General features: G+C 41.5%; 1 protein-coding gene across 3 annotated transcripts in view; it reads right to left on the bottom strand.

The window, feature by feature from the left end:
• Positions 1–23808, bottom strand: part of LOC121314644 (collagen alpha-6(VI) chain-like) — a 101463-nt gene that overhangs the window by 74486 nt on the left and 3169 nt on the right. For all 3 annotated transcript variants that reach the window (XM_041248098.1, XM_041248097.1, XM_041248096.1), the window contains exons 3-7: positions 10904–11007; positions 9561–10169; positions 8493–9080; positions 7564–8157; positions 6365–6985 (exon numbers count right to left, since the gene is read on the bottom strand). In XM_041248098.1, coding sequence (XP_041104032.1) covers positions 6365–6985; positions 7564–8157; positions 8493–9080; positions 9561–10169; positions 10904–10979 — 2488 coding nt within the window. In that variant the 5' untranslated portion in view covers positions 10980–11007. The remainder of the gene's footprint in view (positions 1–6364; positions 6986–7563; positions 8158–8492; positions 9081–9560; positions 10170–10903; positions 11008–23808) is intronic.

Below are 23808 nucleotides of genomic sequence, written 5' to 3' on the forward strand. Positions count from 1 at the left end.
GAATTTGGCTGATTTGTTTGGCTTATCCAAATACATTTAACAAAATCAAACCTCTCGAGCATTGGTAAGAGTGCTCTCGCTATATTCCCATGTCAGTTTTCTGGGTAGAGCTGGTTTTCACCCCTCTTAAGGGATTAGTGAGTGGCCAGTACTTTTTCACTACATGAGGCTTTGTGTAGTTGATACACCATGTGGAGACTGTTGTGGTGCTGTAAGGAGACTCCGCTGGCTCACGGCGTAAGGGCTTAGCGCCCTTCTCAAGCTTCAGGCGATCCTAGTGTGGTTGCGCTTGCCCTCGGCGACCACGCTGATAGAATCAGATGCATACCCCGGCACCGACTGCAATTTTCCTGCTCACTTGCGAGGCTGAGAGAAACAGCGCCCACCCGGCCCCGAAAACAATCCCCGGTGTAAAAATCTTCAACGCTGCCTACAGCTCAGCCCCGACCGTGCCTACCATCGGCACCGACAGCGCAATTGATTTGGCACCGGAGAACCCCTTCGGGGCCGCCTACAGCCCGGTACCGACCGTGCTACCCATCAGCACCAACCTCGGCATCGATCGACTCGGCACCGACCATGCCCGTCTCGATGCCAATCCCGGCACCGACTGATTTGGCACTGGTAAATTGTTTTGAAAGCGTCTACAGGCTGCTTCATCAAGTGCAGCAGCTTCACCTGCAAACCATGTCGGTACAGTCAACTGGGTCCCCCGCTGGCTTCCACCAGTGTGACCAGTGTTTGGCGAAGCTTCCCAGGCAGGACGAACATCGATCCTGCGCCAGGTGCCTAGGGCCAGAACATGTGGCCAAAGCACTGGCAGGTGAGCTGGACTGCTCTCCATGTCAGAAGTTTGAGGAGAACTAAGTGATGGAGAGCAGCCATATCCCCAGCAGACTCTCTCTCCTCAAGCCATGGGAGAATGAGATCAGTGGTCCAAGAGCCACCACAGAGGTCGTCCAGGACCGCCCCCTACTACAGTGCCCAGGGAACTCTCCCACACAACTGGGTCATCCTCTCCTTCCCCACCACCGGTACTCAGGGGAGGCGAGATGGTCACTACCAAGGCGGTACCACTCAAGGGGATGCTCACCAGGGGACAGACGGTCGCTGTGCAGGCACAGCTCCCCTTCCCCAGGGGGCAGGGGATTGCCATGCACGCACCACTCCCCTTCCCCACACAGGCGCAGACGATCACCATCGCAGTCGCCTCGAAGGCACCCAAGCTCGGCCGAGTGGCGCTTCGCGGAGCTGGCAGAAACTGTAAGGGCTCAGCAAACCATGCTGGAGACCCTATTAAAAAGTCAGGGCAGGCTGCCCCCACAGTCTCGTTCCCCATCCCCTCTACCTAGACCCTCTAGCCCAAGCAAGCTGTCCTTCATGGCGTCCAGGTCGGACTTATCAGACCCAGCCACCTCCATCGGGCAGGCCGCAGTGGGGATCACCCTGCCGCCCTTGCCACATGTAGTACAGAGGGAGGAGTTCCGGGCGTTAATGCTGCATGCAACTGCAGCCACGGACGTCGCCTGGCCAGCGGAGCAGGAGGGAAAAGGACACCACTTCCTCCAGCAAAAAGGGTACCCACAGCATGCCCTCCCCCTATGCCAGGACTTCCTGGACTTGGTGCGCTCCTGCTGGGGCAACCCAGCATCTGCACCCTCAGCCTCCAGAACAGCACAGTCCCTGCTTCTGACTGCAGGAGCCCAAGAAGCAGGTCTAGGCACATTCCCCACTATTGGGGATACGGTCAAGGTGTTGGTACAAGGTTCCACCTTCACCAAGGGGGATAAGGGCCCAACCTGCCCGTCCAAGCCCTGCAGGACAATGGACGTGACGTTAAAAAAGGCTTACGCGTCGGCAGCGCTGTCAGTGCAAGCAGCGAACACCATGGCCACACTGGTACTCTACCAAAACCAGTTGTCGGAGAGGCTGTAGGAGAGAGCTACAGAGGCAGACGCAGAGGACCTCCAGGCGGTGGCTAAGGCGATGACTAACCTAATGGGGGAGTTAGGTCAGGCATCAGGGAGGCCGCTGGCGGTGATGGTGGCCGCTTGCCGGCATTTGTGGCAGACACAAACCAAGGTCGTGGAGACCGAGAAGGTGGCGCTGCTGGATGCCCCCATTACACCAGGTTAGACTTTTGGGGAAACCATTGATACGAGCCTTGAGAGGTCCCACAAGGCCATGGAGATCGCCTCAAAGTTTTTGCGCCTTCCGGCTCACAGTCAGCGCCCAAGGTGGCATTCGCAGCCTGCTGGGGTAAAAGGGTCTGAACACCGCCCTCCAACCCAGAGAAGGCATGCAGGCAGAGGCAGAGACAAGGCCAGCGGCAAGGGACCACCACAAGCCAGGGGTAAATGGTTCTCCGGCTGGAGACCGAGGACGGGGCCTAAGAAAGACCTGCCCCCTCCCTAGCCCAAGGGAGACCGCCCCTGAGGGGCCCCAGCTGCCACCAAAACCCCCCACAACTGGACTGACCAACGGCAACGACCCCTGGCAAGGCTGCACCCAGGACTCATGGGTGCAATCGACAAAGAGACACGGATATGCTCTACAATTCCGCATAGTCCGCCACCCTTCAAAGGTGTGCTCCTCACCACCTTCTCCTTCAACAAAAGATCGCCAATCTTCAAAGGAAGAATGCTGTACGCTTGGTAAGTCAGCTTTTACTCCAGGTACTTCCTGGTCCCCAAGAGGGACAGTGGTTTCAGACCAATTCTGGACCTCAGGGTCCTCAACTTGTTCCTCAAACAGAGGAAGTTCAACATGTGGAGCGTATTCTCCAGTCCGAACAACCATGTGACTGGTTCACATCGATCGACCTGCAAGATGCCTACTTTCACGTCCCGATCCGTCCCTCATACAGAAAATATCTGTGCTTCGCCTTTCAAGGCAACGTGTACGAATTCTGCGAGCTGCCATTTGGCCTCTTGCTGGCGCCCCGCACATTTTCAAAGTGCATGAATGCAGCACTGGCTCCACTCAGGCTGCGGGGTATTCAGATCCTAAACTATCTGGATGATTGGTTAGCTTGCGTGCATTCCAAAGCACGCGCAGAGGCGCGCACATAACACAGGTCATAGATCATGTGACGAAGTTAGGGCTCCCGATACATCAACAGAAGAGCAACTTCGTACCGTGTCAGTCCACAGTGTTCCTGGGGATCAAACTGAACTCTGTGAGCATGCTTGCCTCGCTGCCGGAAGACAGGATTCAGTTGTTGGAGGCCACATTCTCCCTATTCAGTGAGGACACTCTCCTACAGGTCAAAATATATCAAAGGTTGCTGGAGCTGATTGCAGCCGCCTCAAGAATCCTTACATTAGGGCTGCTGAGAATGAGCCCGCTTCAAGCTTGGGTGAATACGCTCAAGGTGCACCTGGTACAAACATGTGCTCGTCTGGACGGACAATACCACGGTGGTAGCCTACATAAATCAACAAGGCGGCCTGTGCTCACCGGGCCTTCACCATGCAGCGCACAGACTCCTGTCCTGGACGCACAGAAACTTGCGTTCGATCAGGCCAGTTCACCTCCATGGTGTGGACAACAAGGAAACAGGCCTCCTGTCCAGAGGAGCTTCAGACAGCTCAGAGTGGAGACTGCATCCTCAAGTGGTGAAACAGATTTGAGAGAGGTTTCAACTTGCAAGAGTGGACCTCTTTGCCACAGCCGAGTCCACTCATTGCCCCCTATGGATCTCCATGGAGAGAGACAGGGGCCCCATGGGAGTAGACACGCTAGCTCACCCCTGGTCACAGGATGTATTGTATGCATTTCCTCCGCTACCATTACTACCCCTGTCATTAGACAGGATCAGTATGGAGAGAGCACAGGTTTTCTGGTTGCACCCAGATGGCCAAGACGCCCCTGGTTTGCTCTCCTCTCCGACATGTTGTCGGATCAGCCGTGGCAGCTCCTGCTGCACAGGGACCTCCTGAGCCAAGCAGAGGGGCTATTATGGCACCCGAACCCAGCCCAGCTCCAACTCTGGGTTTGGCCGTTGAACAGAGCCGTCTATTCAGACGAGGTTTTCTAAATGCAGTAGTAGAAACACTACAGTCTGCTAGGGCGCCGAGCACTAGAGCCCAGTACTCATATAAATGGAAAGTTTTCCAAGACTGGTGCCTTGCCAAAGGTCATGATCCTGTGACTTGCCCGATTGAGACAATATGAATATACCCTGGGACACATTTCCTGGCAGTGCAATTTCTCAAGGGGGCTCAGAGGCTGCGTCCTCCCATGAAAAGTATGGTCCCCAACTAGGATCTAGAACTGGTACTGCAGGCCCTTATGGGTCCCCCATTTGAGCCCATGGTGACAGCAGAACTGCGCCGTTTTGCTGAAAGTGGCAATTTTTATAGCCATTACGTCTGCCAGACGAATAAGTGCGTTCCACGCGCTGTCCATCGATGACACATGTATGGTTTTCACTAGGAATGATTTGCGGGTAACATTAAGAACAAATCCATCCTTTTTGCCAAAGGTGGTATCCTCATTCCATATTAACCAATCAATGGTTTTGGAAACTTTCAGACCTCCCCCGCACAAGTCAGAGGAGGACCGTAGACAACACTTGCTATGCCCAGTTCAGGCTCTGCGCTGTTATTTGGAAAGGACATCATCATGGAGACAGTCCAACTAGATATCTGTCTGCTATGGGTCCCGCTCTAGAGGTCAGGCCCTATCAAAACAACATCTAGCGCACTGGGTGCCAGATGCGATACGCTTGGCGTATGAACAGACAGACTCCCTGTTACCGGGGGACATTACGGCCCATTCTACCAGGGGCCAGGCAACTTCGTGGGCTTTCCTTCATGGCGCCTCTTTGGATGAGTTAAACAATGCTGCTACATGGACAGGTAGTCAGACATTTGTGCGTTTTTACAGCCTTGATGTTACAAACGAATAAGACCCTCTCTGGGCTCTAGAGTGTTGCAGGCGGCATGCCCTTAGGCGTCATGTGGGCTCTGAGGCTATCGCTGGGGAGCTGTACTGTCGGTAATCTGGAGCCACGACAGCTTTAGTACAACTTTCCCATTCGGTAACGGTTGTCATTCGAAATGAAAGGGAATGTTAGGTTTATTACCATAACCCTGGTTCCCTGACAAGAGAATGACAACCATTACCCTTTGAGGTCATGTCCCCAGCTGACCTCTGTTTTTGAAAGAAAATGGCGATGTGCTACTGTGAGGATGTCCCTCTTCAACAGGAGGTGGGCGTGACTTCTCCCTTATAGCAGGGCCATGATAGGGCAGCTTTTGTATAGATGCTCAGTGACTGACTGTCAGAGAGGCTCTTTCCCATTCGGTAATGGTTGTCATTCTCTTTTCAGGGAACCAGGGTTATGGTAATAACCTAACGTTCTTCTGGCATTTCTTTCCAGAACAATCCAGTTTCGTCAACATTAAAGATTTGCAGTGCTGTATAATCACATTCTTTTATAACTTTTTGTAACAGTTCAGGATACTTTTCAGCTGCTTTTGTATCAGCACTAGCAGCCTCACCACTCACTTTTACGTTGTTAAAATTTGCACGTTGTTTAAATCTATTAAACCACCCATGACTAGCCACAAACTTTGCGTGAGGATCACTGTATTTTCCCTTAAAATACTTTTAGCCTTCGCTTGAATAATCATTAGGCTAAGCAGCACACGTTTTTGAATCTGATCATCCATCCACATTGTTAATAACTTTTTCCTTTTCATAGATAGCAACAGAACTCTGTTTCATTATGACTGTTGATTTTAAAGGAGCAGAGCCTTTCACATGCTCTTTTATGCGTGCACTATCATTCAAAATATTTTTCACTGTTGACGTAGCCAAATTGAGTTCACGAGCAATTGATGACAGGCTTTGTCCGCCTTCACTATGTCCGCTCTAAATCAATCTTCTTTTGCTTACGAACTGGCCCTGCACTTTTGCTATCACTTAGTTGCTTTCCAGTCATGATTTGAATGAAATAACAGAAATACAGTATCACTGAAATCGGAAACAATAAGAACACGAGACTGAGAGGCTGTGAGAGCGCACAGCCTTCCCTTGTAGGAGATGCTATTGCTGTATTCCTCTGCACACCGCACTACTTTGCGTTTCCGTATGCTAAGCAATATTTTCCGCAACTCGAAAATTTTATTTATGCCTTATGGAATTTTTTGTGTAAGGTCAAATTGGTGTTAGTCGGGTGTTGCGTAACCCGGGGAGCATCTGTACTGCAATAAGAATGATGTTAATAAATCCTGCATGATGTGGCAAACACAACCTCCAATTTATCTACTGCCAATTAGAAAATTCCCACACCCTTATAATAAACTCTTGTTAGAAATAACTAATGAAGAATACAAGCAATTGTATCACGCCTTACCTTGTTTTAAAACACGCGCTTGCTCCGAAACTGCAAAGGCCACTGAGATAATGTCATTGCAGATCCGCTTCTGAAGAGTTACGTCCAAGCTGGAAAGCTTCAAATAGCTGCCCACAGTGTGAACATACGTTCTGGCAGGATGTGAAGCGATCTGTTTCAGCTCAGTGGAACTTGCATTTTGGATACCCACGGCGAAGACCTTGACTCCAGTGCGCCGTAGGCTGGCAGCCGGGCTGCTCACATTGTCCTCTGAGACTCCATCAGTGATCACAACTGCTATCTGCTGCACACCTTGAGTCCTTCTGCTTCCGGCACTCTTAGTGAAGACATTAGTTTTCAGGAAGTTTATTGCAGCGCCAGTGTTTGTGCCCCCTCCTCTGTAGGGCAAAGTCTTAATGTACTGCAGGATGTCAGTCTTTCGACTGAAGGTGTTGAGGTAGAACTCGACTTTCGGGGTGTCACTGTACAGCACGACACCAACCCTCACCTTCTTGGGGTCCACATCCAAAGAATCAATGGTCTGGCGGATGAAATTTCTGATCTGCTGGAAGTTTTGGGTCCCTATGCTGCTGGACTCATCCACTAAAAATACGATATCAGCCAGTGTGGCAATCTTGCATGCTGCAAAATAAAAAGGAAAATACTGTTTAATGCCTTCTAACCATCAGTGTCAGGTGCTAATGTTACAAAATGCTTAAAACAATTGCTCCTGGGATGATCTAAGAGTGTTTGAGTGGTCTTTATATGCTCACCTGAGAAACATATTGGATTAAAAGTTGTTAAGTTTAACGTGTTCAAGTTAAATGTACTGCTAAATAAAAGTAGTGTTTTGTAATGTAATGTAATGAATGTAACACAGTAAAAACAGCTGATAAACTGTTTAGGTTGTCCCATGCTTTGCCTGCATAGCTTCCTAGTTGCAGGAATTAGTGGAAAACCTAGATTAAAGATACAGTGATTGGAAGACATTTATGAGGTCACAGGGAATAAGTCTTTGGGAACTCTTATCTCCCAGCAAACGTTACAAGCTACAACAACACTCTAGACTCCTCTTTACTTGAGGTGAAAGAGGAGAAGGGTAGGGTTGCTGCTGTCTACCACGAAATATGAATTTGTTTATGATATAATTAAGAGAGAATGCTAAAGAACAGGCAAAAAAATTGTCTAGATTGAAAAAAAAAAAAAGAAAGAAACCTTACCTGCTGGTGCTCTGGATAAACCCAGCAAGGCCTGTCTTGATTGAATGATTCCAGTCACCTCTTGTGAAACCTGGCCTAAATTTTGCAATGAATTCAGCTGATAAATATGTGGCAAAGTGGCTATTATTTCCAGTTCAGACCTGATAGAATTCATAAGGCCAACAGAAATTATCTTCACACCTTCCCCCTTGATTGTTTTAGAAGCTTTTCGGACACTGTCCTCTGACTTGGAAGAAGTAATTACAACAGCAATCTGGGTGTATCCCTGACTGATGCGACTCCCTGCAGACTCGTTGAAAAAGTTGCGGCGCAGATAATCAAGGGCTTGTCCTGTTCTGTGTGCTCCCCCTCTAAACATGAAGTGGTTTTGAATGTGATTTACCACTTGCTCCTTTGTTTTGTAAGTGTTCAGCAAGAATTCAGTCTTCGTATCCCCACTAAACTGAGCAAGGCCAATTCTATTCTGACTGATCCCGATCTTAAGTTGGTTTATAATTCTAAGGATAAAAAGCTTAATCTGTTGAAAGTTTGAAGCTCCCATATTTGTGGAACCATCGACCAGAAAAACAATATCAGCAAAGCGCGGAAAAATTCCTAAAAAGAAAAAAAGAAATAATGTTTTCTCATCTCTTTAGAATACTCTTTAATACCTTTAATGTTAAATTTTTTCAATTTCATTACCTATAACATTTATAAAATGTGTTTTAAAGTAAGATTAATTAAGGCACATGTGTGGCACAGGAAGTAAAAAGGTACCAAGAAGGTCAGCTAAGCTTATCAAACCTATAAAGTGGATCTTGAAAATCTGCATCTTAGCAGACCAGTGATAATTACGCTACTGCTAATAAGAGGTCAAGCAACCCAATGTTATTACACCTGTAATGCGAACCTTCCAGGTACCAGTATCTGTAAATACAACACACACTTACCCAGCATCTGAGTTTGCACTGTGGAGCAGATGGTTTGCAGAAGTCTTGCAGACAGCTCACTGAGGGCATCAAAGTTCTCAATATTATACAGAAACTTTGCAGTGGGCTTGTTTGCGATATCCTTCAGCTCTTCATACCCTGCTGTGTTGATCCCAATTACGTAGACACTGATGTCCTTCTTCCTGAGCTCATCTGCAGGCATACGGACCTGGTCAGCGGACTCCCCATCGGTCAAGACAATGGCAATCTGTGGAACGCCTTCCTGGGCCCTGCTTCCCGCGTCTTTAGTGAAATACACATCTCTGATGAACTCAAGAGCCTTGCCAGTGTATGTGGGACCTTCTCTGTACTGCAGGTTTTGAATCTGCTCTAGGATAGCTGTTTTGTTGGCATACTCATTCATTAAAAACTCCTGGTTTGCTGTGTCGCTGTACTGTGCCAATCCCACTCTGACTCTCTCTCTGCCGATATCCAGGCTCTCCACAAAGGTGTAAAGGAAATTCTTCACCTTTTGGAAGTTAATGTCGCCGATGCTTGTTGACCCATCCACAAGGAATACTATATCGGCAACCGAGGCCTTCCTGCATACTTTAAAGACATCATACAGCAATCACTAGTAACTTTTAAACATTGATTTAAATGCAAATGTAAAAAAAATGCTAATTTTAACACATTAAAATAAGGGATGCAAATTCATATAAATTAAAATGCAAAATGATAAGAATAATAGGCACACACAAAGCTGTTTAAGACATGCTTGGAAAAGTGTTTTTAAAAGCCGTTAATTAAATCAAATTGGCAATGCATGAAAGCTTTTTAAGCCGTTTCAGTGAGGGTTAAAAAAAGATAGTTAACAAAAAACAATCCTTAGTTTTGTGAATGTTTTGTGTAAAATCCTTATTTACTAACCATCTTATTAAAATCACCAAAATATATTGAAAATACAATAGAATGAGGTTCAGTAATAGAGACTATGCTTATTTATTAAACATCTGCCATTGCTCAGATCATTAAAGAAATTCCATGTCCCAAGGTAGTTTTATGTCAAAAATAAGGATTCATGGTTACCTTGAGGGACCTGAACAACCTGCCTGGTTGCCTCCTCCACTTTGGTACACAGAACTTGAAGGATATTCTGGGAGATACCGGTCAGTGCAGCAAAGTCAGCCACGTTATACAAAAACTGGTCATCCGGTTTACTGGCTATCTCAGTGAGCTCAGCCAGCACAGCGTCCTTAATACCGATGGCATACAGAGTGATGCCACTATCCTTGACCGCATCAGCTGCCTCTTTGACATTATCCTGGGACTGTCCATCTGTTATGATCACTGCCACTTGGGGAACCCCCTCCCCGGCTCTGCTCCCAGCAGCTTCGATAAAGTGATTCTTCAGCATGAAGTCAAGCCCCAGGCCGGTTCGCGTGCCGCCTCCTTTGTAGGGCAGCGTCTTTATGTACTGCAGGATGTGTTCCTTCTTCTGGTAAGTGTTTAGGACAAACTCTGTACGGGGAGTATCACTATACTGGATGAGTCCGATCCGCACTTTGTCTTCTCCCACATCAAGGGTGTTTATCAGTGTGTGCAGGAATTCCTGGACCTGCTTAAAGTTTTCTATTCCAATGCTCCAGGACCCATCCACCAGGAAAACAATGTCTGCAACAGCCTCCTGTGTGCACACTTGAAATGAGATGGGTTATCTTAATTTTTTAACAGCCTACAACATTCTTTTTACCTTTATATAGTTGTTTATGGCAAACATTGCTGTGTTTATGTTGATTTTTATTACAAATATAGGAAATTAGCATTTTTGTTTTTGTCACGGTTTAGATACACAGGCTGGCATAAAATAGACTGGTGTATATCCACACTTTGTGTCTTACTTACCTAGCCAATATAGAGTTCTGAATTGGAATGGGTAATGAAATCTGCATGAGTGAATGAGTACCTATCTAATGTATTGTTCTTGTTCTTTAGATTCTCTTTATTATTTTAGAACCCCAGTGGTCTCAATATAGTTCTCAAAATGATGTCTAACCTCAAAGTACCTCTAATACACCAGAGCGTAACCAGTAAACTTTCTTATATTCACAAGGCAGAGTGTTGCAGCAGGGCAGGCTAATGGTATCAGATGTATTTGGAGGGAGACATGATTTGCTGTCAACATCTGATGGCTGGAACAAATAATGACACAAATTTAATCTAAATTAAAAAAATCTAATATATATATATATATATATATATATATATATATATATATATATATATATTATATATATATATATATATATATATTTCATGCCCAATGTTAAAGTTGCTCTTTAACACTTAATATGATACTGTTACCATGTTTATGTAAATATTGAAGCCATCTTTAAGTATATGTCAGTTTGTATTGGAAAATAATACTGTACCAGTTTTCTGAGCATCACTCAAATAAAGACATGATGTAAGAAAGATAACAGCCAGAAACCCTTTCACCAGCTCCATGTTGAAAACAGTTTGAAAAACAGTATTCCTAAAAACAAAACATATGAGAAACACAGCATTAGTCAATTACTATAATCTACAAGGTACTACATGACCCGAGTCCCAGCTTGGAGAAAGTTATTAATAACCATACAAGTAATAGCCTCTTATAGTTTATAAATCTCCTTATAGACCTGTGACGGGGTACTCTCCGCCCCCATGCATATTTTATGTTTTGTGCCATTTTGAGTTTGTATTTATATTATTATTATTATTTAAAATGTATGGTTAAGTGCATAAAAACACGATGCTTTGTTATTATTGTTTACAGTCTGGATGGGGTTAAAATGCCACATCCAGATAAAATCGTGAGAATGCGTGGTCAACAACGAGTGATTATTGACAAACTGGCTGTTGATCACACATATGAGAAACCCTGTTCTGAATGTGGCAGAGGGATAAACTAGGTAATTAATAGCCAGTTTCTGTTTAAACATTTTACTTTGCAATAAATCTGCACACCAGCGCATTCATTCACACTGTGTGCTGGAGGCTGTGTGGTCCAGTGGTTACAGAAACAGGCTTGTAACCATGAGATACCTGGTTCAAATGCCAGCTCAGCCACTGACTCATTGTGTGACCCAGAGTAAATCACTTAACCTCCTTGTGCTCTGTCTTTTGGGTGAGATGTTCTTGTAGGTGATTCTGCAGCTGATGCATAGTGCACAAACCTTAGTCTCATATCTTGTAAAGTTGCTTTGTGATGGTGGTCCACTATGAAAGGCTCTATATAAAAATAAAGATTATTATTATTATACCCCAGTGCTATCTGTCTCCTCCCTGGTCTGACGTCACCCACCAAGCCATCTCTGTTACAAAATCTTACAGTATGTTTATCAAACAATGCTTTGTCTTGCTCTTCTCTGCAGATGTTGAAGTGAGGCAAGGGATTCCAAAGCAGTCCATAGACAACCCTTAATTACTATGTGAAATGACATGCATACAGCAACAAACAAACTTTTGCAGAACCATATCATGCCAAAGCCCTGCAAAGAGTTATAAACCAAAGAGCAAGGAAACAGTTACATTAAAAAGTAAAGAAAACAAATGGGTTAAACTCTAGCATGACCTGCCCCAGCAGTTTATGGCTAAAAAAAACCTTTTAATGTTCCTTTAGCTGTAAACACATTTTTATACCTTTGTCTATAAATTACTTTTAAAACTTCCAGCGAACATCTTTGTATTTTGCATATTTTGTAAATGCTTTTTCACTTTATTAAAATATTAAAATATTTATCCCAGCATCACTAAAACCCATCTTCCCTTGTACAAGCTGTGAGCCCCTTTTTTGACTAAAAGGTGTATGCGGCAGAGATGTCTGACTCTTTGAAAGAAACAGACTAATTTATTTGAAGTCTTCCCACTAATGATGGGAATGGGACAGTAGAGATGGGAGCCCAGCTAACAAGATTTAAGTTTTTGCAGGTATCAGGTAAAGGTCCTGGTCGCCCACACCTCTGATGTAAAACTCTGGATGCTCAGGCTTGTCGTGGTGTTCACAGAACCAGTCCTAGCTGAGCCTGGCGCAGAGTTTGAATCCTGTTGGGAACGTGCTGAGTTATTTAAACTAACCTGTATTGATTGAAATAATATGATGTACTCTTTGTCAATAAGTATAGTAATACTGTAAATACTCCTTTCAAATAGATCTGTAAAACCAGTAGAAAATATTATTAGCAGTCTAGGAAAGCACCTGCTGGAAGGAGTCAAATTTGGCAGGCTCTTATCATAAGGCCTTGTTAGCAAATTCCAGTTTTATGGGAACAAGTAACTTCTATCATTAATCAATCAACACAAAAAAACTGGCAAAAGGCCAGGATGTCTTAAAACCTGCTTCAACTCGATTTTGTATGAACAGAGAAAGGGGTCAGTCTTAATTCAGTAAAAATAATATTACCATTTCTAGGACCAACTGTTATACTGAAGGAACTGAATTAGAAATACATGTTACAAAATCATTTAAAGTTAAACTGTTATACAAATAACAGTATTATTGTTGAAAGAACTTATTACAGTTAAAAACAAAAGAAGATCAGTACTAACTGACACGGTCAGAATATTGTAATAACTGTACTGTGTTTTAAATAATATAAAACCAGAATAAATAATATTGCAGCAAATTATGAACAGGTTACAATGATTTGAACTAAGAAAACTGCAAGTGTTAATGTTAGAAAAAAAGCTTGTCTATTTGCCTTTATTATTAGTGCACATACACACTTGGAAGCCAGTCAGACTATTGTGCGTGGAAGCCTGTAACCTTGAAAGACATCTGGGGGACCTAAACACAGAGGCTAGGTATTGCAAATTAGCAAAAACAAAAGGGTAACCATTTTTAGACAGAACGATACTTGAAACTAAAAAGACTTTATAGATGTTTTAAATAAATTAAAATATTCTGATCTAATAATAGTGACAAAACTCTCTGAAGAGAAATAACATGTTTTAAGTATTTTGATCTAATAAAGAAATATAATATTTAAACTGGTGTTTTTGCTTGTTTAAGGCTCTACTTTAATACAAATAGACTGTAAAAGCAGGAGCGAGCATTTCATTTAATCAATTTAAGAATTAGTTCAGTTTCTTTCTCCAACTAAACAAAAAAAACATTTTAGACATTACAATATCCATTAAATTAAAGAATATACTGTCATATCAATCAAAACAATGGTCTTGGCAAGAAAACGGGCTGTCTGAATCCAGCTTGAGCAGGCAACCTTTAAAAATAAAGGTCAGGCATAGTCAGAGAATGGCACAGTTAAATAAAGCTGTTCTACTTAACATGTTTATTATAGCTTAAATTTAAATGAAAATAACTGAACTGACCACTGTGTCCCAGGTCTCTTGCAGACTTCAGCAGGTTTTTCTCCAGGATTTCTCTGTACTTTGCTGCATCCATTTTGCCCTCTATCTTCACGAGCTTTCCAGGCCCTGATGCAGAGAAGCATCCCCATAGCATGATGCTGCCACCACCATGCTTCACGGTAGGGATGGTGTTCTCAGGATGATGTGCGGTGTTAGGCTTGCGCCAAACATAGCGATTAACGTTGAGGCCAAAAAGCTCCACTTTGGTCTCATCAGACCATAGAATCTTCTTCCACTTGGTCTCAGAGTCTCTCACATGCCTTCTGGCAAACTCTAGCACCCGGGCTATTGTTGCTGTATGTACAGTGTCTCCCAGCTCAGCCGTGGAAGATTGTAATTCCTTTAGAGTTGCCACAGGCCTCTTGGTGGCCTCCCTGACTAGTGCCCTTCTCACCCGGATATTCAGTTTTTGAGGACGGCCTGTTTTAGACAGGTTCACAGTTGTGCCATATTCTCTCCAATTCTTAATAATGGACTTTACTGTGCTCCGGGGGATAGTCAATGCCTTGGAAATGTTCTTATATCCTACCCCTGATTGGTGCTTTTGTAGAACCTTATTCTGTATTTACTGAATGTTCCTTCGTCTTCATGATGTAGTTTTTGTTAGGAAATGTACTAACCAACTGTGGGACCTCCCAGAGACAGGTGTATTTAACCTGAAATCATGTGAAACACCTTAACTGCACACAGGAGGACTCCATTCAACTAATTATGCGACTTCTAAAGACAATTGGTTGCACCAGAGCTTATTGAGGTGTGTCATAGCAAGGGGGGTGAATACTTACGCAATCAATTATTTTCTGTTTTATATTTGTAATTAATTTAGAACAATTTGTAGATTTTATTTTTCACTTTGACATTATGGACTTTTTTGTGTTAAGTGGCAAAAAAATAAATCCATTTTGATTCCATGTTGTAACACAATAAAATGTGAAAAAGTCCAAGGGGGGTGAATACTTTTGACTGCCACTGTATCCTACACTACACTTCCATATCCTGGAAGGTAAGCATATATTTGAATTGAATATCTCGTTTATATTGATGCATTGCTATAAGGTGTAGAAATTATGTTTTAGTCTTAAAAAAGTGATATATATTGAATGTTTTTAGCGGTGGTCAGCTTTAGCTTTTTGCATTTTATAGCCTAAGAGCTAAATATATAATAACCATATTTGTATTACTGTATTGAAGTATTAATGCTGTTATACCTGTAAAGGCACTGGAAACGCCCAGGCTGCCTGTCAGCTGGGATTCGCAGTAGTAACTACTCAATCCATTTACACAATATCCATTCGTAAAGCATTTGTAAACAAGCTCTCATGATATTATGACCATACTAAGTAATGATTCTTATAATTTTCAAATTAAATGAGTCTGTGTCATTTTCTTGATTATTATACGTTGCAAGCCCACTGCATGAATGATTCACTTACAGAAGTCCAAAACATCTTTATGAAACCTCCTGACGTCTCCCGAGTTTAAAATATATATATATATATATATATATATATATATAATATATATATATATATATATATATATATATAAAGATTTTCGGCCAAAAGACAATTAATAACGGTGAAAAGTACGGTTTACTCGAGTCTCCGGCTGGATTCCATTACAATGCGAGGCTACCTCTTGGACGAGTAGCCGCCATTCACAACTGTCTAGCCCTGATTCAACAGGTATTCACAGTACAATTGGTGTTGTGCCAGAAACTTCTGGGTCTGATGACCGCAGCTTCATTAGCCAGCCAACTGGTTTCTGGCTACACCTCAAAAGCAACAGACACTGTGGGCTGACCATGTCTCACGTATGCTGGGAAGCTCTATGCTGGTGGAGGCAAGCCTCTCACCTGCACGAAGGCGTAAGGATGGGAGTGATCCACAGCAATCGGGTAGTGACCGGGTTGGGGTGCGGTCTGGACAGGCAGAGGAGTCTGGGGGTCCTGGTCGGGTCGATGGACTTTCCTGCATATAAATCCACTGGAACTGCGAGCGGTTCAAATCACTCTCCAGCACTTCCTTCCAGTGCCTCAGAGGAGACATGTCCTTGTCTGTACGGACAACATGTCAGCAGTGACTTATGTCAACCGCCAGGGAGGACTTAAGTCTCCAGGGTTGCACTGCATGGCATTTCAATTGTTGTACTGGGCAAAGAGCCACTTGCTATACCTCTGGGCTGTTCATCTCCCGGGATTGGTGAATTGGGAAGTGGAACTCCTCTCCAGGGAGGGTCCTCACCCGTCAGAATGGCGACTCCACCCTCAGGTGGTAGAGCGCATTTGGGAACGATTCAGGAGGACCAGGTACTCAAGGACATATAGTTCTCCCTCCACAACTGTGGCGGTCCACTAGGCATCGACGCCCTAGTGCACAAGTGGCCAGAATGCTTTTATATGAATTCCCGCGAATGCCGTTGCTTCCAGACTTCTTAGAGAAAGTTTGGAGAGAAGAGGCGACAGTTCTCCTAGTGGCCCCCAGATGGCCCAGGAGAATCTGGTTCAATTATCTTTGCCAGCTACTGCACGGCGAGCCATGCGAGATCCCGCTACAAACGAATCTCCTTGGTTAGGTGAGAGACACTATCTGGCACCCAGAACCGGGCAGACTCCAACTATGAGTTTGGCCCCTGAACAGGACCATCTGTCCACCTTAGGGCCTTAGGGACGCAGTCGTTGGTACACTGCAGAATGTTAGAGCCTCCTCCACAGTGGCACTGTATGGCTACAGGTGGAGGTATTTTCAAAAGTGGTGTATGACCAGAGGTCATGATCCCATTTATTGCCCTGTAGCAACTATTTTACAGTTTCTACAACAATCTGCTGGAGGTGGGCAAAAAAAAAACAAAAACCAACTCGGAGACTTATTGTAAAAATAATACACATAATAAAATAATAAAATAAATAAATAAATAAATAAACTTATTCATTGTGTAATAAAATATATGGGAAGTTCGAAGAGCCGCATTTTGACCACAAAAGAAAGAGTCGCCGGTTGGCCACCCCTGGTCTTGGATATCACATTTGCGTAATAATTTCAGTATATGTTCTATACAAGAAAGAAATATCCAAAGGTTTCCCAATTTTTCTATCATTATGATATAATTATATATATATATATATATAGATATATATATATATATATATATATATATATATATATATATATATATAATTCCCCATTAAAACCTTGACGTGCACAACAAACACAGTATTGTCTTACTAATAAACAGTTATTTAATAAGTCTAATTTAATATATAACTAAATAATTGTTAAATATGTTAGATGTATGTATGTCCTCAGTACGCTACTATAGCTGGTAGTGTCATGTGAGTTGTGTGTTTTGTTTTGGAAATAAAACCTGCACTCCTGTGAGGCATGTCAACTCCAACATTCATCTCGATCTCCTGTCTGTCATGCAGTGAATACCCACACATGTCTCTCCACTGTTACAGGGGCCTATACGGTTTTAAATAATGTTTTTTAAGACTGCGATTTTTTTTTTTAAATAAGTCATTATCTTACAGTAAAAACAAATCAACAAACTGTAATTAACAAATTAACAAAACATTGCAAAACATTGCAAAACATAAAACTTTACGTAAATATTTTGTAACTAGTACCCAAAAGCTTTTTAATAAAGTCAACTTATAATGTGTACCCAGGGGAAAAATCAATTCAGCCAGGGCATATTCATAAGTTTAAAAAGCTTTACAGAAAAACAGCTGATAACGGTCTAGGGCCTTACATGATTGTCATATTTATAAGCACGTGTTGAACAGCTGGCTGCAAACCGGTGAACCACAAGTGAGCATCTTAGCCCTTGTGCAAAAGAATAATAAAGCTTCCAAGGAGGCACAGAAAATTAATTATGAATTTGGCCATTCTAAAACATTGCAAACAAGTACATTTACCCACCTTATTATGTCTGATCTTCTAAATATACTGTTAACTGAAACGTATAAACACACTGCTATCTTTAAAATGGATTTTAAAGGGCATCAATAAATCGCCTCCTCATACTAAGTTAAACAGTGTTTGTATTTTGGCTGTTGTTGGCTAATTAAAATAGAACCCTATATAATACAAAGAGTTAGTTTCTTGGAAATGTTGAATATGATAAACAAAAGTTAAAGGAGGATTTATCTTTTGCCACCAAAATATTTACAGCTTCACAGAAATTTCAATGCTTTTCGTAGTTTCAGGCTTCTCAAAACCTTATTTAACATCTGCACTCAGTAAGCCCTTTTTTTTTAATAAATCATGCAAGTTCGAAAAGCAATCTGATCGACCGTTTATGTTTAGCCTGTTTGTTAATGGCACACATCTATTATAATTGCTCATAAACCACCACAGATTGATATTACTACAAATTGCTTAAAACCAAACATGTGCAAATTGATAAATCCCCTTTAGCTAAATTCCAGTCTGTATTAAGCACAAAGAAGAAAATCTAATATGTGATGCATACAATATGAGAATATGTGATGCACACAATACTTCGACAATGTTGTGACAAATATGTAGCTATTGTAAATAGTAGCCACTAATTAGTGTGACAAAGACCAAATTACACACTTTTTGGCAGTTTAACAAACAATCTATAAAAAAAAAAACTAAACTACTTATAGTGCTGCACTGCATTTTGCAGCTGCAAAATTAACCCTGTATTACAATGACAAAGACATAAATAATATGTCTTTGTCATAGCACTGGTAGCTAAGGTTCATTAAGTTTTTACAACTCCAAATTCTCTCCCTATTATCGTGAGAATGTGACAAAGCATAGAAATATGACACACACACCTCGAGCCACAGGGTGGGTAAATCCCTTTCTCGTGCTTAAAAGCTGTGCAAATGGCCAAAAACTTTTTTTTTTTTTTTTTTTTTGCATGTCAGAGTCGTACCTTATCCCGTTTATGATGTAACCTCACGCAACTTTTTACTATTGTATAACTAAAAGCCATACCGAGCACATAGTATGTGGGGAGATCTCTTCATTCAGTATTGTTTTATTTGTGACACCACTTATTCAACGTTTCAATTTATAGACATTTGACGCATAAAATGAAAGTGCTTTATAGTTTAGTTGTTTTATACGCACGTTTATACAAAAAACACTGAAGCAACTACAAATTAAAAAATGCAGCCCTTAGCAACAAATAAATAAATGAATAAACAATGAAGCCCTGTTCAAAGCACTTAAAGATATTTTTTCATCCTTTACACTTTTGTTATCTTTGTGTTTGGTAATCAGATAGCTGTTTGCTTTAGCCTAGATGTTTCTGTACCTTACCAATAAGGTGCAATTCATTGTACACGAGCCTTAAGCAGCATCTATCATGGGTACCTACCAAGGACAAAAAAGTTACGTTTGTACCCTAAAATGCATTCAGTTAGCATAGCTGGGAATTGGTGCCAGTGGTCTCCTGTATTATTACTACAGGCTACAGACAGCACCAGACTTGAGTGACCAGCTATAGAGTTGAAGTAAAATCTCTTTAATCTCACTGAGCAAGATTTGTTTTAGAAGAACAAAAAAATACTGTTGGTTCCACGAAACAAATACAGGGCTTAACATTAGCTTGCTGCAAGACTTGCATAACAAAGTTACCGAAAGTTACAAAAATGCTCGGGTGGATTAGCTTCTACTGAGGAATGGGTTGAACTCATATGGACTACTGGTATACTGTATATTCAATACTCAATACCAACAAATACACAACCACATTTTACTGCCGACAGACTGTCAGGTATTTGTTCTTATTATTATTATTATTATTATTATTATTATTATTATATTATTATTATTATTATTATTATTTAATAAGAATATTATGTAGTGGAAATGTGGACAGGCAGTGTAGCCTATTGCAGACTTATTACTATGTACTATTTTGAAAATACTGTACTAAACATTTTGACTAGATCATTTTTATATCATTAATTTAAAGTGCTGGATTTTAGCTCAGTTTGTCGACGACCATAACAATCAGAAATGCTGAAGCTACGGTTCTGTAAGAATACTTGTATATGTTATATATGTACGTGTAAAATAGGTTTATAATAAATATATATGCAGTACATTTTTTTTATTGCTAATACATAGCACTTTGTTATGTAATGTTGGTATTTATTTATTTAATTTAGGTTTGTACCTCTGTAATGCAATGTCTGGGTTGTTTTGTTGGTTTCCCTTGCTTTTTTACTATATATATATACACACACACACACATATATATATATATATATATATATATATATATATATATATATACACAGCTCTGGAAAAAAATTAAGAGACCACTGCAAAATTATCAGGTTCTCTCGTATATATATATTGTCCAAATGAGGTAGCTTGCACTCGGACAGAAACATTAAAGTAACAAGCTAACAAGCTAGTTAACAAGCTAGTATCCTTGGCAGGGGGTACATTAACTTTCAATTGATTACCAGGAAGTAAAAAGTACATCATATGTGCTTTTTTACCTAGACTAATATCCTTGACCACCTAATTTAAATCACAAAACTTGTATCTGTCTTTTTTTCATAACAGTTGCCCATTTTCTAAGCACAATAAGACCCTCCAGGGTGGGCGGTAGTCTCCTCATTATGCCCTTGGGAGTTCCGGTATTACCCAATACCGCCCCCCGTGTCGCGTCCTACTGCATACTTAGGTAAATTTGCATTTGTAAGCAGAATTTATCTCCCAAAAGGAAAACTTAAGGGAAATCCAAATTACCCAAAAGGTCCTCCAAAACTAGCTTGAAAACAATGTGAGATTTATTTTTTTATTTTTCCATGGAAACACCGGCAACTTCTCCTACTAGACCACAGGGTGCTTATAACTAGAATGATCAACATGGTCATTTTGACCGTTTTTGGAAAGGATACGGAGCTGTGCTTTCCTGACTTTTCCTAAATATGTGTATTAATTACCCTGACAAAGAATCGCGTAGCTGCAAAAATTAGGAAGATAAAATACTATCATACCTACTCCAACCAGGAGCAGTCAATTTGACCGATACATATAAAACATACCATAACAATTAAATGCTACTGTATTTTTTGTATTTATCAGTCGGGACTTGCCGCCATGTTTTGAAGTTTGATTATATTAGTCTGCATTCCTCAAGTGAGCGGTTTTCTGTCATTTCTATTGTTTCAATGAGCCTCCTGATAGACCATCAATCAGCCTTGACAGCTCACGGCGCCAGGCTGCCTGCACTCTGGTTACAATAAGTCACTTACTTTTCTAAGAAATTCACTGTTACCACAATACACATTGAAAATGGATCACGGAAGACGCAGGACAGCAAAGCAGTGTTTGGAATTAATGTAAATTTTATCAAACAATGATGAACCTGGCTCTGAAGCAGACTGGGTTTGCGAAGATGAATCATCCAGCAGCAGTGACCGAGGGCACAGGAGATCCCGTGGGAGAAGAAGCAATCCTGTGGCAGCCCCTGCAAGGATGCCAGCCACTTCACCTGCATCAGCCCCTGCACCTGATCCAGCCGCTTCTCCAGCAGTAGCGCCAGCACCACCTGACACTAAAGAGGCTGATAATGATGGCACTGTTTGGAACACTATAAATCCTGGTGTTGTAGCTGCAGGTAGAAGGGGTGAACATAATATTTTGAGGGAAGTTCCAGGGAAAAACACAACAATGATGAGCGCGCACTGAGTGCTTGTCACCTATTGATTGATATGCATACGCTTCACCACATACAACGTTACACTAAAGCAGAAGCCCACCGACAAATACAAGATGATTCCAGGTCAATGCTCTTGGAGGAATTGGACGCTTTCATTGCACTAGTATATGCTGTGTGGAGTATTTGGTGCAGAAGCCTGGGTTACTGTTGATAGCTGTGCTAAATGTGCAAGTGGTATGCGGTATGCGGTAAGTGCACTGCATATTTTAAAAAGCACAAGATATGTGTGATTTGTGCAGCACTTTAGACTTTGCAAATGATTGTAAACCCATTCTGTTCAAATGCTTATTTATTTATGTCTGTGTATAAACGCATAGTGTATACCATAAAACTTAAAGCAATAGCATATACCGTAAAACAAATAAGCGCCGGGTCTCCAATACCCGCCAGATCTCTAATAATCACCGATCTCCAATACTCGCCAGGTCTCTAATAATCACCGATCTCCAATACTCGCCAGGTCTCTAATAATCACCGATCTCCAATACTCGCCAGGTCTCTAATAATCACCGATCTCCAATACTCGCCAGGTCTCTAATAATCACCGATCTCCAATACTCGCCAGGTCTCTAATAATCACCGATCTCCAATACTCGCCAGGTCTCTAATAATCACCGATCTCCAATACTCGCCAGGTCTCTAATAATCACCGATCTCCAATACTCGCCAGGTCTCTAATAATCGCCGGTCTCCAATACTCGCCAGGTCTCTAATAATCGCCGGTCTCCAATACTCGCCAGGTCTCTAATAATCGCCGGTCTCCAATACTCGCCAGGTCTCTAATAATCGCCGGTCTCCAATACTCGGCAGGTCTCTAATAAGCACCGGGGCTGTTAGGAAATATGATCAATAGACGCCTGGTCTATTTTAAACGCCGGGTTATGAATAATAATATAATGTGCATCATATTGAATGTTCCAGCCAATACACACACACGGCTGTACAGCGAGCTTGCCTATTTGTTTTTGAACTGCAATGAGGAGACCCTGAGACTCTGGATGAATAATAAGAAAACTGAATTTAATTTATTTTAAAAGGTACAACTAATGCATACAGTTAATGACGTTATTAACTTTAAAACCAGTTGTGAAGCCTTTTTGAGTGTGCTGAAAGTAAGTCAAATAAAACTTGTTTTCTGATATTAACAGGGCTGTTTTGTGTATTTGTACGTGATTTTTTTTTTTTTGTATTAACAGCATTTCATGCATTCTAATATGCAATGGATATTCATATTTTGCTCCTTTTCCAGCATTCGTACTTATTAATGTACACATTACAAAAACCAAATAGTCACTTTTGCTTTGATTTTGTGATCAAATTGACACTTGTATTGATTTTATTGTTAATCTTTAAACAGTTTTAAGCATTTTTGAGTGTGTTTTGGGCCAACAGTAAGGAAGTTATTTTTTGTATTAACACAGTATTTCATGTGGTTGTTTTGCAGTGAAGACTCGTTCCTGGTTAATTTTTCATCGATTGTACATGCTTACCAAAGTACACGTTTTGAGGGTGAACAATAAATATAATATGTGTTAATAAAGATGATTCTTATTGCTTTTATTAATTTTACATGCATGTTTGCTTTTTTATTGTGCTGCAAGCCTATAAAAAATATAATATGGTATACCTTAATACACGCTTGTGTTCCGATATTTACAGGGCTGTCTTTAGTGGATTTTACTGTTATGATTATTACAATTGCTGGAATGTTGTAATTTACTTATGTCATTTCTATAAGGTTGTGTGCAGGCAGATTTTTCATGATTGGATCTGAAGTATTTGCAGATTTTAGTGATCTTACATAATAATCGCCAAGTCTGAAATAGTCGCTGGTCTCCAATAGGCGCCGTGGCTACTGGCAAATATTGTAAATAAACGCTGCGTCGTTTATTTAAAGTTTTACAGTATGCGCTTTGTTATGTAGCCATTAATTTGATACTTCCTTAGACTGTTTAAGTTGTACAGTTTTCAGATACATTTGTACAGTCAGATACATTTATTTTCTAATATTTTTTTCTTTTTTACCATTTATGTAATATGTCTGTATATAAACATATTTCTGTTCAAACATCTGTTTATTTACAATGTTTCAGTTGTGTAGATGCTTAACACGCTCATTCTAGTGTTAAAACTTTCCATGTATGTTCTAAGTATCAAAACAACATTGTTTGCTTCCATACTGTATGCACTCTGTTGGCTTTCTATT

This window comes from Polyodon spathula, chromosome 4 (genome assembly GCF_017654505.1).
Source record: "Polyodon spathula isolate WHYD16114869_AA chromosome 4, ASM1765450v1, whole genome shotgun sequence".
NCBI classification, from domain to species: Eukaryota; Metazoa; Chordata; class Actinopteri; order Acipenseriformes; family Polyodontidae; genus Polyodon; species Polyodon spathula.